Source organism: Protomyctophum parallelum (genome assembly GCF_964188405.1).
Source record: "Protomyctophum parallelum genome assembly, chromosome: 13".
NCBI lineage: Eukaryota > Metazoa > Chordata > Actinopteri > Myctophiformes > Myctophidae > Protomyctophum > Protomyctophum parallelum.
Window position 1 is genome coordinate 31,199,326 of NC_139708.1, and position 17,335 is coordinate 31,216,660.

The 17,335-nt window shown below is 45.2% G+C and overlaps 2 protein-coding genes across 2 annotated transcripts; one reads left to right on the forward strand and one right to left on the reverse strand.

Annotated features, from left to right (window-relative positions):
- The first annotated feature begins 243 nt into the window (after positions 1–243).
- Positions 244–4,902, forward strand: pam16 (presequence translocase associated motor 16). The gene is made up of 5 exons (XM_083780158.1): positions 244–353; positions 1,632–1,716; positions 3,501–3,637; positions 3,958–4,023; positions 4,744–4,902. Exons 1-5 carry the CDS (start codon positions 351–353, stop codon positions 4,831–4,833), a joined length of 381 nt encoding a protein of 126 aa, XP_083636284.1. The 5' UTR covers positions 244–350; the 3' UTR covers positions 4,834–4,902.
- Positions 4,903–5,922: 1,020 nt separating this feature from the next.
- glis2b (GLIS family zinc finger 2b) lies at positions 5,923–16,881 on the reverse strand. The gene is made up of 8 exons (XM_083779563.1): positions 16,684–16,881; positions 16,363–16,487; positions 14,689–14,868; positions 12,981–13,114; positions 12,512–12,630; positions 8,928–12,169; positions 8,442–8,578; positions 5,923–8,393 (listed from the first exon to the last, which is right to left on the reverse strand). Exons 1-6 carry the CDS (start codon positions 16,859–16,861, stop codon positions 11,454–11,456), a joined length of 1,452 nt encoding a protein of 483 aa, XP_083635689.1. The 5' UTR covers positions 16,862–16,881; the 3' UTR covers positions 5,923–8,393; positions 8,442–8,578; positions 8,928–11,453.
- Between the last annotated feature and the right edge of the window lie 454 nt (positions 16,882–17,335).

Sequence of the window (17,335 nt, forward strand, 5' to 3'; positions counted from 1 at the left end):
TTTTCTAGTTAATTTCTGCATCTCTTAGGGCCCATTTAACCACATAATGCATTTGGATGGCAAAAATGGCAGATCTGCAAGTTCAGTGTCTTGAATGAGACGTGCTGTGAGTTTGCATATCTGCAGTGCTAATACACGCACCATCATGAATAAAAACCAGTTGAACATCCTGCCACTAGAGGGCAGTGCTTGATAATACTTGAAGCGTCATAAGGAACCTTGGCCCTCTTGAATCTACAACATCTTTGTACGGTAGTTCTTGAACTTTGACCCTTCAACAACCTTCATTCATGAGAAAATTCATGTGGGAAAAACGCCGCATTCTCATCAAACGCTGCCGATTGTAATAAATGGTAAGATATGTATGTTTTTATAGACCGTAATGTTCATCTTATCACTGACAAAGAAGCGACGTGGTTGACATAACGACAATGTGGTTGAGTTGAGTTACAGTTCACATGATGGTACCATGTTAACAGCACGTAGACGTAGTGCTGTTTATACTTTCCTTGCATAACGTGCTTGCCCTGCATGGAATACATAATTGTCATGTAATGTAATTTCAAGTATGATGAATTGAATTTTTTATGAATTGAACAATGTGGACCCTGTTGTAAACAAGTGTAATGCTTAATTGGGTCGTCCACTCACAGTTGACAGTCTTTGTATTGAGTTTGTGCTTAAAATGTACTGTAAATTCTACAAACTGTTAATAAATATTTCAATCAATCAATCAATCAATGAACAACGTGTAAATGTGTGATAATTACAGAACTGAAACCGTAGTTTGTTAATGGAACAGAGAAGCTAAATGTAATAAGTGTCCCCACCTGACACACCTGACAGGATGTAACTTAATCAGTGTGGTAACTGGTAACGTTTGTTATTTGAACTGGAAACGCATGTTTCACTTTCTCAACGCATATCACAGCATATACACCACCTTGAATGCTAGACAAATCCTTCCATTTGAACATGAACGGTGCAAAGTCAGACCAAAATTGTCAAATTAACTTTATTTATATGCCCATATGACTGCCTGGCAATCACAAGCCTTGAATGTCAAATGCTCCAGCGTGGTTCAATTACGTATTTGTCAGTTGAGTTGTATCACGACAATGCAGTGGTTCTCTTGAACTTTATTTAATTTAAAGGAACCCCATAATTCTGACTGTGTTAACAGACCTGTAAGTAAGGGTTCGTTTGGAAACCCTCAAGGAACCCTGAGGGTCCATGGACCCCTCTTAAGAACCACTGTACTGTAACAATGTTTACTTCTATATTTTAATGTTTCCTTTCCTTTTACAATTTGTATCACTGCGGTACACTGGAAACTTAAGAAAGACAGCAGAGACGAGTAAGAGAGAGACAGGGGATGACATGAGCTGACAATAATGACACATCATTCAAACTCTTGTCAATATTTTAATTCTGAGATGATAACAAAATGGACCCTTAGTATGTGGTTACATTGGTTCACTTGTGGAAGTTACAAATGGTTACATTGGGATAAATTGTGTATGTGTTAAATACTTACGTGATTAGTGTATACGTGTGTACTGTATCGTGTAAATAGCCATGATGCTTCATAATGAAGATATTTACTAACCAACAATGTGTTTCTCATGCAGGCCAAGTACCTTGTACAAATTGTGGTGATGGGGGCGCAGGTGGTCGGCCGAGCTTTCGCCAAAGCCTTACGGCAAGAATATGCAGGTAAGGCTCCATGACAGCGTGAAGTGAACTTACCATATGTTTTATAACACCGAGACAAAAAGGCAACCGGGTGCTCACCGGAGACATACAAGTCAATAATGTTAAAACAGTAAAAAGGTGCTCCTGGATCAGTCGGGATAAAACATCAGATAAAAAGGAGGAGATCCGGGCACTCGGAGTTTAAAAGGGAGAAGATCCTTTATTAAACGAACATGTTTCGACCTATAGCGGTCTTTATCAGGGCTAACAAGACAAAAACAACAAACTCTTTTTATAGGGCTTGAGCCAGGTGGGACCAGTGAGTCTGAACCAGGTGGGTCCAGCCCCATATAATGAGTTTGTTGTTTTGTGTCTTGTTAAGCCATATTAAACCACACCAGGGTCGAGATGGTTTTAGCGTTGTCCCAGTGGTGTGATATGTTCCTGTTGCACGTTGACGCACATCGTTTCAAGTCGTCCCAAGTGATTCGTCTGGTTGAATTCAATGGCCTAAACCACACCACACCAAAGGGTCACTATCCAACTCCTTGCAACCGTTTGGCCCCAAGGAGTTGCAATTGGTGTGTTTAGGGCTTTAGACCGCTATAGGGAGGTAAGTGAATCGTCTCACGATCCCACCCCTACTTGGGTGACTTTTATTTATTTAGATTAGTTGTCTTATATATGAGTTACTACTCATATATAAGACAACATATATATATATAAGTACTGTATATATATATATATATATATGACATAATATATAGCCTAATCAGCAGCAACTAAGCAATACTGTATATATATTGTCTTTATCGTTAGTTAGAACATGTCTAAAAAACCTAACAAAACTAAATTTAGTCTTCCATCTCTACAGCTTTTTTTTGTAAACAGAAAATACCTTTTCAGGTTGGGATGAAAATGTTAACCGATAAGGGGAGAGAGCTTTTGAAATTAAATGTGATGAAACTAACAACAACACCAGGGGCTAAATTGAGACTCTTCAACCACTGCAGATGTACTTGTTATATTGTATTAACATTATAAGGCATAAAAGTTTTTAAACTGATTAGTTCAAAATAATGTAATTCTATATATATGTGACGGAATGCAGCAGTTTGTTTTGTTGTTGTTTGCAACATTGTGTTGCTGTCCCTCTGAACAGAGATCTTCAATGTTTTTCAAGCCAAGGGCCCCTTATCTGAGACGGATGTAGTGGCGGTCCCTCCCCCACTACATAATGAAATTGTGTTGCCGATTAGACTTTTTCATACATTTCAATTTCATAGATGCTAAGCTTCATAGACTTGTTGGACAACACTATCAGTGTATGTTGGTGGATTTATGTTCATGTGTATTTTTTCAGACATTTAACCACATTTAACCCTCAATGCTTGGTAAACTTCCACCAAGCATTCCACCTCGGACGTTGTGACTTGTGAGCATGCAGATCTGCTATTTTTGGCAAACGTTCTCCCCAGATTAGGGATGCTAGTGTTCAAGTGGTTAATGTAAAACAAAGAAGGTTACTAACTTACTATCCTCCACAAAGATTTGGCGGCCCCCAAGGTAGTCTGAGGATCCCCTATTGTTTTAATGTCCATGGAAATGACCTGGCTGAATAAAGGCCTAATAATTAAAATGTGCTTTGGCATGTCATAAAGAAATTCATAAGTCATACATTTATTTTGACATTTCGCTAGAGGTTTGTCCCTTGAGTTGCAGCAACTGGTTTTCAAGGGGGTCCTCCTCAAAGTCATAAAAAGTAATATTGATGGTAACAGTCTGGGTGTGTGTGCCCCATGCAGCCAGTCAAGCAGCAGCGCAGGCCAGGGGCCGCTCGGGGCAGCAGTCGGCTGCTGCGTCCAGCATCTCTGGGATGAGTCTCCAAGAGGCCCAGCAGATCCTCAATATTACAACGCTCACCCCAGAGGAGATCCAAGATGTATGTGTGCACACACACACACACACACACACACGTCTGCACAAGCACCGTGTTCTGAAGTGTAAATCTACAAGCTCACAACACGGTGTAGTGCGACGTGTTGTGAGCTTGTACCTGTTCAGCAAAACATTTTTGGTGCACCACACCCCCACTTAACTGAAGTATATCTCAGGCTTAAAGTAAATGATACAACCACGAGCCAGTGATATTTCATCGAATGGCTCTGTTTACTGTTTTGCTTCAATGCATATTCTGAATGAATTTGGTCGTTTTGCGTGAAGACCTTGTGAAGCTTCACTAACTATAACATCTGTCTACAGAATTATGAACACCTGTTCAAATCCAACGACAAGGCAGTGGGCGGCTCGTTCTATCTACAGTCAAAGGTAACGTGTGTGTGTGTGTGTGTGTGTGTGTGTGTGTGTGTGTGTGTGTGTGTGTGTGTGTGTGTGTGTGTGTGTGTGTGTGTGTGTGTGTGTGTGTGTGTGTGTGTGTGTGTGTGTGTGTGTGTGTGTGTGTGTGTGTGTGTGTGTGTGTGGGTTACACTGTTATGTTACTGTAGTGAATCTATGGCAAGGAAGTTGTTACTGTGTACCTAGCCAGTACCTAGCCTCATGTTATGTTTTTACCACATAAAATATAGTGCAACAAAGTAATTAGGATCGCTTTCAAAGGGCACCTACGGACGGCTGCAATTCGAAACTGTCCCCCGTAAAATCTGAATCCCCACCCACCCACCCCCTTTTCCCCTCACTGTATATGTTTTTGTGTTCCTTGTTTTTGCTGTTGTGTTGGTTTATATGTGTTTTGTTTTCTTTAAGTCATTCATGTTGTTAACGTGTATTATTGTGTTTTTGTCTTAAAATAAAAAACATTTGATAACAAAAAAAAAAGAAGTGTATATTTGTAAGTCTCTAAATGTTATGATGAATTGAACAAAGTGGACCCTCTTGTAAACGAGTGTAATGCTTTATTGGGTCGTCCACTCACAGTTGACAGTTTTTGTATTGAGTTGTACTGTAATTCTGCAAACTGTTAATAAATGCTTCAATCAATCAAAAAGTACTTCCTCCAGCAGCACTGACTGTTGTGTTGTGTGGCTCCAGGTGGTGCGGGCGAAAGAGCGTCTGGACGAGGAGCTGAGCATTCAGACACAGGACAGTCAACAGAAAGAACGGAATACGCCAGAAACATGAAGAACGACGCCCGGCCACCCCTTCCCTTCCCTGTCCTCTGTAAATTATGACCTCAATAAAACCCTGATCTTTTTCGCAACCCTCCGACTCTGTGGGTGATGTTTGAGTTTAGTGTCTGGTGTAACTTGTTGCGGTCGCTCGATGAGGTGATGTTCTTCTGTACATCGGCTGGTGATTCCCAGCAGGTTACGTTGCGGTGTCAAAGAGCAGCAACAATGACATCCAGTTGTGCTGATCCACCTCCCATGTGGACTTATGTCCTTAGACCCTAGTAGTCTCTAGGACATATAAATCCAACTATCCATTATCTTCTTAGAGATTTTTTAGGCAGTGGTTTTTTATATCAATGAATGCAACAAAAATAAAATCGATGCTTTAAATCCCCATTTACCAAACAGTGGTTCGCAACCCATTTTACGGCTTAGTCACGTTTGGAATTATTATAATTCCAAAACATTTTCAAAATGTCTACCGGTAATTTCTCTTTTGGGTCACAGGCTAAAATAAAAATCTTTGGGACCACTGCTCTAAATTATAATACACTAAATACATTCTTCACAGATATAATGGGCCTAATAGATTAACCACTTTAAAGGGATAGTTCAGTTCATCCCTGAATGTTTTTTCTATTGATTACTCACATAGACTTTAATTCATAGATATGTTTTGTTTGTTTTTGTCGCATCCCTAGGCCAATCATTTGATGACCAGCAGTGGTTCCCTATATGCCTATGGAGACACAAAGCAGTGGTTCCCTATATGCCTATATGGAGACGCAAAGGAGAGTAGGAGACTAATTGGGTCTATCCTTTAACTTTAAGTCCTATTTTATACATGGTTTCACAACAAGCAACAAATCGATTATTTTATTAAAATGAATTACATTATGTTTATTAACTGCCCTGTCGTAGACATGACATGAGGTGAAGCACATACACAGTAGACATGGAGTATGTGCTGGTTCTATATTCAGGTGTAGTGTTCTATCAGGCAGGAAGGTGGCGCTGTGGGGTCATGACTGCCACACATTGACAACATCCACATAACATGTTTTAGTAACGAGCTGAAACAGAGCAGAATGCACACACCTTGTATCAAATGCAACTTTATTAAACATTTTTGTTTCTAGTTTCATTGACATTATTATCAATATCGTAATAAAATTCCTCTAAAACAGGAGAACGCCGCTATGTTGTACCAATTGGAGACTTTACAACTCTAGAGTTCAGCATGTTCAACCACAGAACATGATGCCAGGAAAATATATATATATTCATATAATCATTTTTCATATACTGTATAGCTTCTATATTTCACCTATAATAAAAGGCACTTGGAAAACTTAAAATACTGACATTAGAATATCTCACAAATGTGCAAAAACATAAGTTGGAACAGGCCTCACGTGGCCATTGTCTTATAACATTAACCCTTTGTGCACCCCTGTGGCACTTGAATCAATGGCACCCCTCGGAAGTGACAATGACCTATAGCTAGCTAACTGGATTTGGATGGTGCGCCATCGCACGCACTATGATTCTCATCTTCACCTCCCACTAGCATGAAGCATTAAGTGTTGATATTAGTATTACTCTGAAACCCTCAGGAACTGGTACCGCTTTAGATTCGTCTGATAGATTTAGATGGAAAACAACACGTTTGAAACATTGAGAGACATAATATATATATATGGCTGAATCAACAGTGAAGATTCCTACAATTGCTCTTGGTCCCTGACAACAATCAGCAAATTAATATATATTTTACACTGAAGATGATTGTAGTTGATTGTGAACTTGACATCCTCCGTGTCTGCGTGATCCAGAAAGGGGGAACAAAAGTGCAGTTCATTACAGACCGAGCCCAAAGGGTTAATGGATCTAACAGCTTATTTTTAACATCGAAGGTTGTGGACCCTGGACGGATCCGTGTCATTTTTATTAATGTTTTGATCAGCTTTCTCCAGCCATAGCAGACCTTCCACCAACACTGGAGAACAGATACAGGACCGGGCAGAGAGAGAGGCTGAGGAGAGGACAGTCGTGTCTGTTGCCATGGAAACCAGGGCTATAGTCCAATTAACACCTGTTTTCTGACGACATCTCATGCAAGGGACAGTCCACTCACACACTGAGGGACTCTTGGCAGTACCCAGCCTGGTGGGGAAAACCCATTGGCCACTAAATACTGTGTCTGTGTGATAAGAATGAATTAAGAACTCAAGTATGCAGTGCATCGCTGATTTGAATTCTCCTAAAGGAAAAGAGAGAGAGGGAGAGAAAGAGCGGGTGGGTCACCCCAGTACGAACGCTGTAATTCAACCTAACCTCAAGGGGAGGTTAGATTTGTTTCTTTGTTTGGCATCAGCGTGTTTGTGTGTTTTCCCTCATCTCTGGTAAAAAGATTTGTGGCCGTGGAGAGAGAGAGAGAGGGAGGAGGGCAGAGCCTTTTGGTTTAATCTATAAAAAAAAGAAACCAAGAGGGCAGACAGAGTTCAGTGGCCTAGTTTTCCTGCTGGCTGGCATGCATGTGTGAGCCGCTGCCACGGCGGGCCTGGAGCGCCCGCTGACTTCAGAGCCGAGAGGCCCGCCGGCCGGCCGCATCGCCGGGCCAGATGGAAGACCACAGCCATTCCTCTGCCGTCCCCTTCTCCTGCGAGCGGAATCCCCCTTCAACTGTTCCTGTCCCCAAGCCTGTCACTTATCCATTCACTCATTCCCGCTCTTCCCGTTTGTCTTTGACCTGCACAGTTGAGTCCTCTCTGGGAGTGGGTATGTTGTTTTTGGATTGATTTTAAACTGTCAGGGTTAAACTAACTCTGGGGATTAATTGGTCCATTTGTACACTGTGGGGGCCCTATCTTGCCTTAACCCTTATGCCTAAACCTTAGGCGGTTTTTCTTTGTACTATATTAGAAAACATTTTAAAATAGTTCAAATAGTCGAACTACAAGCTCACAATCTGTTGATGTAGATTGTAAATGAGCTATTTGAACTATTTTAAAATTAGTAGTACACTTCCTTGCCACAAAAAAATGCCTAAAACTAAAGGATTGGGGCGCAGGATGAGTTAAACCCTACTTTGTCATAGAACTAATAGCAGAATAGTCTACAAGATCACACTGCATTTGGAAGTAATGCATTGTGAGTTTGTGACTGTCTGAAATCTTTGAAAGTTATGTTATGCCTAAAATAGGGTTGCCAGGGTGAAAGTGGTTAAATTACGTAACTAACACTGAGGGTTTTACTGTGTGGCTTTGACTCTCTCTCTCTCTCTCTCTCTCTCTCTCTCTCCCAAAGCTGCTTGCCATTTTTAAATGTTGGTGGTTGTTATTTCTCAATGGTTGTTGCCCTGTGAGTCCTTCCCTATCACAGTCAGTACAGTAGGTCTCAAAGTGGCCCTCAGGGTTCCTTGAAGGGGGTTCTAAATGGACCTTTACAGAGTTATGAGGGTCCTTGGAATTAAAAGGCTTGAGCAGTGAGCAGTCACTTTAAATGGCAGCATGTCTGAGGCATACACTCTGTCATTAGAGTCCAGCTAAACCCTGCAGTCCAGTGAACCTGAAGTGTTCCTCTGTATATTAGATCTACAGCTAAACCCTAGTGAACCTTCCTCTGTATATTAGATCTACAGCTAAACCCTAGTGAACCTGAAGTGTTCCTCTGTATATTAGATCTACAGCTAAACCCTAGTGAACCTGAAGTGTTCCTCTGTATATTAGATCTACAGCTAAACCCTAGTGAACCTGACGTGTTCCTCTGTATATTAGATCTACAGCTAAACCCTAGTGAACCTGACGTGTTCGGTGTTCCTCTGTATATTAGATCTACAGCTAAACCCTAGTGAACCTGACGTGTTCCTCTGTATATTAGATCTACAGCTAAACCCTAGTGAACCTGACGTGTTCCTCTGTATATTAGATCTACAGCTAAACCCTATAGTGAACCTGACGTGTTCCTCTGTATATTAGATCTACAGCTAAACCCTATAGTGAACCTGAAGTGTTCCTCTGTATATTAGATCTACAGCTAAACCCTAGTGAACCTGACATGTTCCTCTGTATATTAGATCTACAGCTAAACCCTATAGTGAACCTTCCTCTGTATATTAGATCTAGTGTCTGATTGTCTGTCATTGAGGAAGCGCGTCCCACCGGACCGCCTCCCTAAACGCCCTCCAACCTTTTCTCTCTGAACTCCCTGAATGGTTGCTCGGGCCGGCCTCGGTCAGGAGAAAGCTGAGTCACAAAAAGCAGCCACCGCAGAACATGAAATCTAAAACCATCTTCAACATCACAAGAAAAATGTTTCGTCTTAACAACAGCAAAACAATGACAACGACGACAGACAAAAAACAAAATCAGCATTAACTGTGATTACTCGCAGGAATGGGGGTCATGGAATAACATGTAAGACCCTCAACTGGGAACAGGAGAGGTGGAGGGGTGGGAGAGAGGAAGGGGTGTATCTGACTGTCTCTTGAGGGAATGTTCCTTGTGTTAAGATGACCTTCTTAAGCCCCCCACCCCCCTTTAGCTCTCCTCTGTGGGGTACCCCAGTAGAACATTGTACTGTACATACATTACATGCTTGGAATGACGCCATAGCGATCAGCGGAGCTGTCGAGTGGAAAGTGGAACGAGCGAGAACGGCTTCTTTAAAACAACCACACCTGGCAGTAACATTTCATTAAAATGAAATAAAAACATGAATGTGTGTGTGTGTGTGTGTGTGTGTGTGTGTGTGTGTGTGTGTGTGTGTGTGTGTGTGTGTGTGTGTGTGTGTGTGTGTGTGTGTGTGAGGGTGTGTGTGTGTGTGTGTGTGTGTGTGTGTGTGTGCGCGCGCGCTAAGTGCATGTCTGACTGCTTAATCAAACCACGAGAAGAAGCTAAATGAGTGAGTTTCTTTTTCTTCTTTCTTGTTTTTGCCTCTCTGGACCCAGACAGAGGCGAGGCAGTGTTTAATAGTGTCCTAATCATTCCAGCTGTGCTTGGCATTGAGCGCATCCCACCCTGTCTGGAGGGCACTGATACACACATCCCACTTTCACCCTGTCACACAGTCTGTTTTATTTTTTTTGGCACAACTGGGGGACTGCTGAACTCGAGACAAAACGTCCAGGCCGTGATGAGGCCCCCGTCAGGGTTCGACTGGACCACCACCTGTTTTTCACAGCTGCTTTTGTGGCCCGGTCACCTCAAATACAAGACACTAGTGTTCATCACAACAGAAGCCCTTTCATACACAAACTGGGCTGTGTTGATTCAATTACCGTAAGAGAGCGTTGGACAATCTTGGGAGTTAAACAGGACTAGTTCTGTATGGAGAAAGTGGGACATTGGGGTGTGTCGTGCTGCCAGTAGGGGGTGCCAACGACGCTAATGAAAACTACCGGTAATAAGAAGTGCTGATTGGTCATTGCCAGGTGATACTACACCATTTGTCTGTGCTAAGAGACCTAACTTGCTCTGTGCCCTTATTTCAAGCCCTTAGTCTGCGTGCGACCAAACACACAAGGTGATTTGTGCTGGTCAATGTTTGCCACGCCCCCCCTGAAGAAAAAAAGGGGACAGATTGTCCAAGGTGCTCTCTCCAGGTTTCTGCTACGCTGGAGAAGCAGTGATCAGGTTAGCAGCAAAGTTGTGAGGTTTAAAAACTATAGCCAGTTTGCATGATTAAGTAAGTAACTATGTATTGCTTGACTGTCTCAGAGTGGACTTTGTGCACTTGAGGATAGCACTTGCCAACCAGTGCTATGCTTTGCGCCACAGACAGACCCCCATTAACACAGTACAGACTGGTATGGGTCCATTTGGTTCATCATTTCCCTGGGGACCCCCTGGGATACTGTGGGAAACTAGCAAGCGCAACCTCTCTCCACCACAAAGCCCAATCTGAGCCAGTTTTATGTCACTTGCTTTCATACAGCAAGTTTTGTCTGAATCACATTCATCACAGGAGCCTGTGTGAAATAGTCCATAGCTTTAGAAGCGACAGTGGAAAGTTCCCCCTTACCGCATGCTGTTGGCCTAGACGCGCAAGTGCGTCATTCTGTTTCATGGTTGTGTCTATCTCGCTGCTAGGCCACAGGCACGCTGTCAATGAGAAACAGTCTTATTCTTATAAATACATATTAATGAGCCAGGGCTTTAGTATAAGAACACAGAGCAGAGGCTGTGGAGCCAGCAGAACTGAACAAAGAATATATAAACATTAACAACACGTTAAAAAGAATACAGAACGGGGCCAGAGTCAGGCCTTGTGATAGAAACACCTAGCTTACACGTTCCTGAAAGGTCTCTGTCTCCGTATCTTTCCGACCCAAAAGAGGCATGTGTTGTATGTATATCCTGTGAGGTGTGAAGTTATCTATTGTTTAGTTGTCTGAGGGTTTGATCGGTTTCTTTATTTTTTTCCACCCCAGCCTGTCACACAAATGTGTGGCCTGGGTTTGATTGTGCGAGCCAACCTTTTCTCACCTTTAACCCCACCCCCGTACCCATACTATGGCGTTCTCCCCCCCCCTTTCCCTCCTGAGCCCCTCTGGAATGTCTGCATGAGAGTGCATGCGTCTGTGTGTGCGCATGTGTGCGTGTGTGTGTGTGTGCGTGCGTGTGTGCATCAGTTGACCACAGCTGGCTTAAGCACCACAGCGCCTGGAGGGATGACCACCCAGGACAGATGGTCATGGGAGCCCCCCGTGGAAAGGTTCAGCACCCTCCCAGACACCTCCTCCTCAGCCCCCTCCTCGCCCCGGCTCCTCCCCCTGGCCTGCCGGGCTCTGCGTTCCGCGGCCGCTCCCAGGCCCGGTACCATGGACATGCCCAGGGCCGAGGACGAGAAGGCCGGGCTGAGCAGGGGCGACTTGGCATGCAGGCCGATCGGCGAGCCGTTGAAGGAGAGGATGGAGGCCGGAGGGGAGCCGGGGCAGCCCAGCGCACTGAGGTCCAGGGGCCGAGGGCTGATGGGGGACAGGGGCGACAGGGAGCCCCCCAGGCCCTGCAGGGCATGGCTCCCCAGGAAGGCGGCCGCTGCCCCCGGGATGAGGATGTGGGCCCCGCTCATGTAGGAGGACAACTCCAACTGACCCCCGGGCTGACCCCCCTTCTGCAGGGAGAGCGCCCCGCCCGGAGAGCCCTGCTCATGGGCCACGAAGTGGCCGTGGGCCTTGATGTGCTTGCGCAGCGAGCTGGGGTCGGTGTAGCGCTTCAGGCAGCCCACCATCTTGCAGTAGTAGGGCTTGTCCACGTAGTGCGTGCGCGTGTGCTTGAAGCGGTCGCTGGAGTTGGAGTAGCGCTTGTTACAGCCCTCGTAGGGACAGATGTAGGGCTTTTCACCTGGATAAGGAAAGAAAATAAATCAGAGAAATGTTTTATTTTAAAAAGAACTGAGGGGTGCTTTCGTTTTACACAAACATTAAATTCCCATTGACAATGAATGGAGAATTTACGTTTATGTGTCTGAGCAAATCGACATGCTACGTCACGATGTACGATGATAAGAGCGCCCCTCACTTCACACGGGTGTGATTTTTTTATTACCATTTACCACACCGTCAAGTAAACACATGTACATGTACCACATTTAGCACATTTTCAGCTAAACAGAGCAGTTAAATGAATGCATGTGCCCATAGAAACCCGGGTGGAGTTATAAATCGCGGCGCTCCGCTCACTGACCTGTGTGTGAGCGGTTGTGTATCTTCAGGTTCTCCAGGCGTGAGAAGCTCTTGTTACAGGTGGGACAGCGGTGGGGTTTCTCATTAGTGTGAGTGCGGATGTGGATGAGCATCTTGTACCTGCAGACACACACACACACACACACGGCCCATCAGAGAACTCACACAATTATTACACTTTAGACATCTCAATATAGAATAGATTCACAATCAACGTTATTGTCACATGATGATTTGGGTGATTTTTGTTGTTTGTTGTTGTTGCAAGCTCTTAATATTTGCAGCTACAGAGTTATAATAGAGAAAGAAAGGAACAAAGAACAAGTTCATTAACAGGCACAGTCAAATCTAATATATAATATCTAATTACTGTACATAAGGTGCATAATTAAAAAAAAAAAGTAGCAGTGGATAAATAGCATGCATTGCTATTTTATCCATTGGCGATGCTTCTTGTGCAGGTGGCTCACCTGGCGTTGAAGCCCCTCCCTTTGCGCGCGCAGCCCTCCCAGTGGCAGCAGTACCCAGAATCCTTTTCAGGCTTGACGTGGAAGTCGTTGACGTGATCCACCAGGTCCTGAAGCGAGTCAAAGAGCAGGTGACACTGCAGGAGAGAGAAGACATGTTCACACAGTGACACTGCAGGAGAGAGAAGACATGTTCACACAGTATGAAGACCAGGTGACACTGCAGGAGAGAGAAGACATGTTCACACAGTATGAAGACCAGGTGACACTGCAGGAGAGAGAAGAACACATGGTTCATACAGTATGAAGACCAGGTGACACTGCAGGAGAGAGAAGAACACATGGTTCATACAGTATGAAGACCAGGTGACACTGTAGGAGAGAGAAGAACACATGGTTCATACAGTATGAAGACCAGGTGACACTGTAGGAGAGAGAAGAACACATGGTTCATACAGTATGAAGACCAGGTGACACTGCAGGAGAGAGAAGAACACATGGTTCATACAGTATGAAGACCAGGTGACACTGTAGGAGAGAGAAGAACACATGGTTCACACAGTATGAAGACCAGGTGACACTGCAGGAGAGAGAAGAACACATGGTTCACACAGTATGAAGACCAGGTGACACTGCAGGAGAGAGAAGAACACATGGTTCATACAGTATGAAGACCAGGTGACACTGTAGGAGAGAGAAGAACACATGGTTCATACAGTATGAAGACCAGGTGACACTGCAGGAGAGAGAAGACATGTTCACACAGTATGAAGACCAGGTGACACTGCAGGAGAGAGAAGAACACATGGTTCATACAGTATGAAGACCAGGTGACACTGTAGGAGAGAGAAGAACACATGGTTCATACAGTATGAAGACCAGGTGACACTGCAGGAGAGAGAAGAACACATGGTTCATACAGTATGAAGACCAGGTGACACTGCAGGAGAGAGAAGAACACATGGTTCATACAGTATGAAGACCAGGTGACACTGCAGGAGAGAGAAGAACACATGGTTCATACAGTATGTCCGCATAGAGAGCGTCGCAGTCCCGCCCCCTAGAGAGACCCGGAAAATAATTCCCCGTTCATTCTCCTCATAGACCTTTCAAAAAGTATTTATTTACAGAGGTTTACTCTGCGGACAGAGCCAACTCGAGTTTTGACACATCATGACAATAAACACAATGTTTTGGGCCAAACAAAGACAAAAAAAACATTTTTTGTTGTTTTTACACACTGTCGGGTGTAAAGGAGCAACTTGGACACTCAGGCATGAAGGAAGCATGAGTTCAAGTCCGTTGCTCTCCCCATATATGGGGCCTATATGTTGGCGGAGGGTGTGTAGAGCCCAGGATCACATTAGATATTTGACACAGGGGTGAAAAATGGGTTACAAAATCATGGGATAAAAACATTTATAAAAATAAAATAAAAATAATGTGAGAATGCCCCACCCCGCGGGTGAACCCACCCCGCGGGTGCCTAATAATTCTTACTAGTAGTAGGGAGGGGCTTCTACTAGTAGGAGCCCCCTCCTACTAGTAGAAGCCCCTCCCTACTGCTAGGAAGAAGTATTAGGGGGCGGGTCTTGGCATTATGTCCGTTGCTGTATGAATTCATGCAGTATGTCCACACAGCTGTTGAAATGACCTGATCCGACCGGACACAGCTGTTCATTATCACTGGCGCGAACACCGTTAGCCTCACCTTTCTCCAATGGCAGGCCAGCTGTTCGTCCGCTGACAGGTCAGGGGAGGCCCGCTTGTCAGCGGCCTGGCCAATGAACATGGAGGAGTGCAGGTGGAGTCCCGCCCCCGCTCCAATCGGCACGAAGAACTGGAAGGCCTGAGAGGAGGCTCCGCCTTCCGCGTAACGGATGTGTGAATCCTGGGGGGAGGAAGGGATCTGTCAGCTTGGAGATCTGATATTTTCACAATTAATGACTTTTACATTTATTTTATTTTTTTCTTTTCTTAAAAAGAAAAAGATTTTCAATCATTCAATAATTTCGGATGATGTCACTTAAATTATTTTGGACGAAAATAGCAGATCAGTTGTAATCTTGTAGATCTGTTATATTCAACACACACACACACACACACACACACACACACACACACACACACACACACACACACACACACACACACACACACACACACACACACTGTAGGCTGAGTGAGAGTGGGGTCTCAGTGAGGAGAGGAATGTGTATGAAACAGTGCTATCTTCAGAGACATGAGCGATCACAATCCCGTGGCTGTCTCAGTGTGTCTGCAGCAATGTCAGAAATGTAGATGTGACAAATCTCATGAAATGAAACCAATTCCCTGCACTCACTCTGCCTCGGCATGCACACAGCTATGTATGTGAGGCACTGGACTTGGGTGTGTGTGTGTGTGTGTGTGTGTGTGTGTGTGTGTGTGTGTGTGTGTGTGTGTGTGTGTGTGTGTGTGTGTGTGTGTGTGTGTGTGTGTGTGTGTGTGAGTGTGTGTGAGACAGAGCGGAGAGAGAGGTGGTGGTGGTGATTAAGTGTGTGCGTATATGTGTCCTTTCTGTGTCTGCAGGGGAGGCTGGTGGTATGTGTGTGTGTGTGTGTGTGTGTGTGTGTGTGTGTGTCGGGGGTTACTCAGAGAGGGGCCGGGGGGAGGGAGGCTGAATGGCCCCAGCCAGCGTAGCTCAATTCAATTGGGAGGGAATTGAATTAGGCGGCGTGAGGTCTGCGTTGCTGTACCTTGTCGTAAATCCGATTACAAACACACACACACACACACACACACACACACACACACACACACACACACACACACACACACACACACAGACAGACAGACAGACAGACAGACAGACAGACAGACACAAAGACACACACACACACACACAGACACACACACACACACACACACACAGACAGACACACAGACACACACTTGCGCTCACGTCATTCCCCCGCGGGGCCACTGAGTGCAAGTCGCACAGAGAGAGAGAGAGAGGGGGGCTTGTTGGGGACACAAGAGGTGTCTGATAGATAGAGCGTCCACCTTGATTCCCTTATGGAGAGAGTGTGACACCACCAGGGCCTAACGTTCCCAATGTGCCCCTGTATGTCCAGCTGGCTGAGTCACCAGCCACCCTCCCACCGTCATGGGAGGGGGTCCACTGCACTGACAACACACTGTTTGCTCTTTAAATGACTTAACAGACAAACAGGAGAATGTTCTCACCAGCAAGACAGATGACGTACACACTACACAACACAGACACTGGTGCTGTGTGTGAGTGTGAGTGTGTGTGTGTGTTGGGGTTGGATGGGGGGTTTAGTTAGGACACCTGTGTTCATTATGCGTGCGTGCGTGCGTGCGTGCATGCTGTCGTGCTCACCCCAGAGTGGTGTCCGTAGGTCATCTCTGGAGAGCTGGCGGTGTGTCGGGACGAGGGAGACATGCTCAGGTCCACTGCAGGGGGGGTGGGGGTCTCGGTCCGACCCTGAGGGACCACCTGCACACCTGAAATAACACACACACACACACACACCTGGTCAACCATGGGGGCTCTGATATGGGGAGAAAGTGGAACGGGAAAACATGGAAGTCCGGCATCAGTAGTTTACAACATTTTGGTCTATTACGACCTTCATCAGGTGGAACTATTTCCGTCTATTACGACCTTCACCAGGTGGAACTACTTCGGTCTATTACGTACCTGCGTGCGGGGAGGCAGGCGATGCCGGCTCGATGACGGCGGTGCCGTCGTCAGCCATGCGGAGCTGGCGAGCGCGCTTGGCGTGCAGCGGGGAGAGGGGCGGAGAGCGGGCCCCTCTGTCCCTCCCGTTGGCCCGGCGGGGGAGTTTCAGGTCCAGCGGCTCGTCCAGAGACAGCATGGCGGCAGCCCTGGGACCTCCCACCTGCACAAACACACACACACACACACACCCAAAAAACACTGTGAGAACAGGGCTCTGTGCACACACACACACACACACACACACACACACACACGGGAACATGTACAGCGCCTCTATGACCCCTGCATGTTCATTCACTCGCATGCACACGAGTCAGCACTCTCTAAAATCAAAACAATTTGGAAAGAGTCGTTAACCTCTTAACCCGTCAAAATCGGTGGTTCTCACACTTTCAAGATTTGTTCAAAAATGCTCAGCAATAGCAGATGTACAAGCTTGCCGTGAGCTTGTAGATCTGCTACTTTTGAGTAGCCAACGTATCAAATCTAAAATTACGCAGGTGCTTTCCCGGATTAAATGTTTTTGGAATATTAAGATCGTTTGTTTTTGGACATCTTTGCATTCTAATGACATGCCCCATGAGGATATAGGGACGCCAGGTGTGTAAAG

Excerpts from the sequence above, each read along its gene's own strand:
- pam16 (XM_083780158.1), top strand. Across the intron at positions 1,717-3,500 it reads CTTACGGCAAGAATATGCAG|CCAGTCAAGCAGCAGCGCAG; the intron begins GTAAGGCTCCAT and ends TGCCCCATGCAG. Across the intron at positions 4,024-4,743 it reads CGTTCTATCTACAGTCAAAG|GTGGTGCGGGCGAAAGAGCG; the intron begins GTAACGTGTGTG and ends GTGTGGCTCCAG.
- glis2b (XM_083779563.1), bottom strand. The coding sequence starts at position 16,861 with ATGCTGTCTCTGGACGAGCCGCTGGACCTGAAACTCCCCCGCCGGGCC. Across the intron at positions 16,488-16,683 it reads GCCTGCCTCCCCGCACGCAG|GTGTGCAGGTGGTCCCTCAG; the intron begins GTACGTAATAGA and ends GTGTTATTTCAG. Across the intron at positions 12,170-12,511 it reads ACACAACCGCTCACACACAG|GTGAAAAGCCCTACATCTGT; the intron begins GTCAGTGAGCGG and ends TTCCTTATCCAG.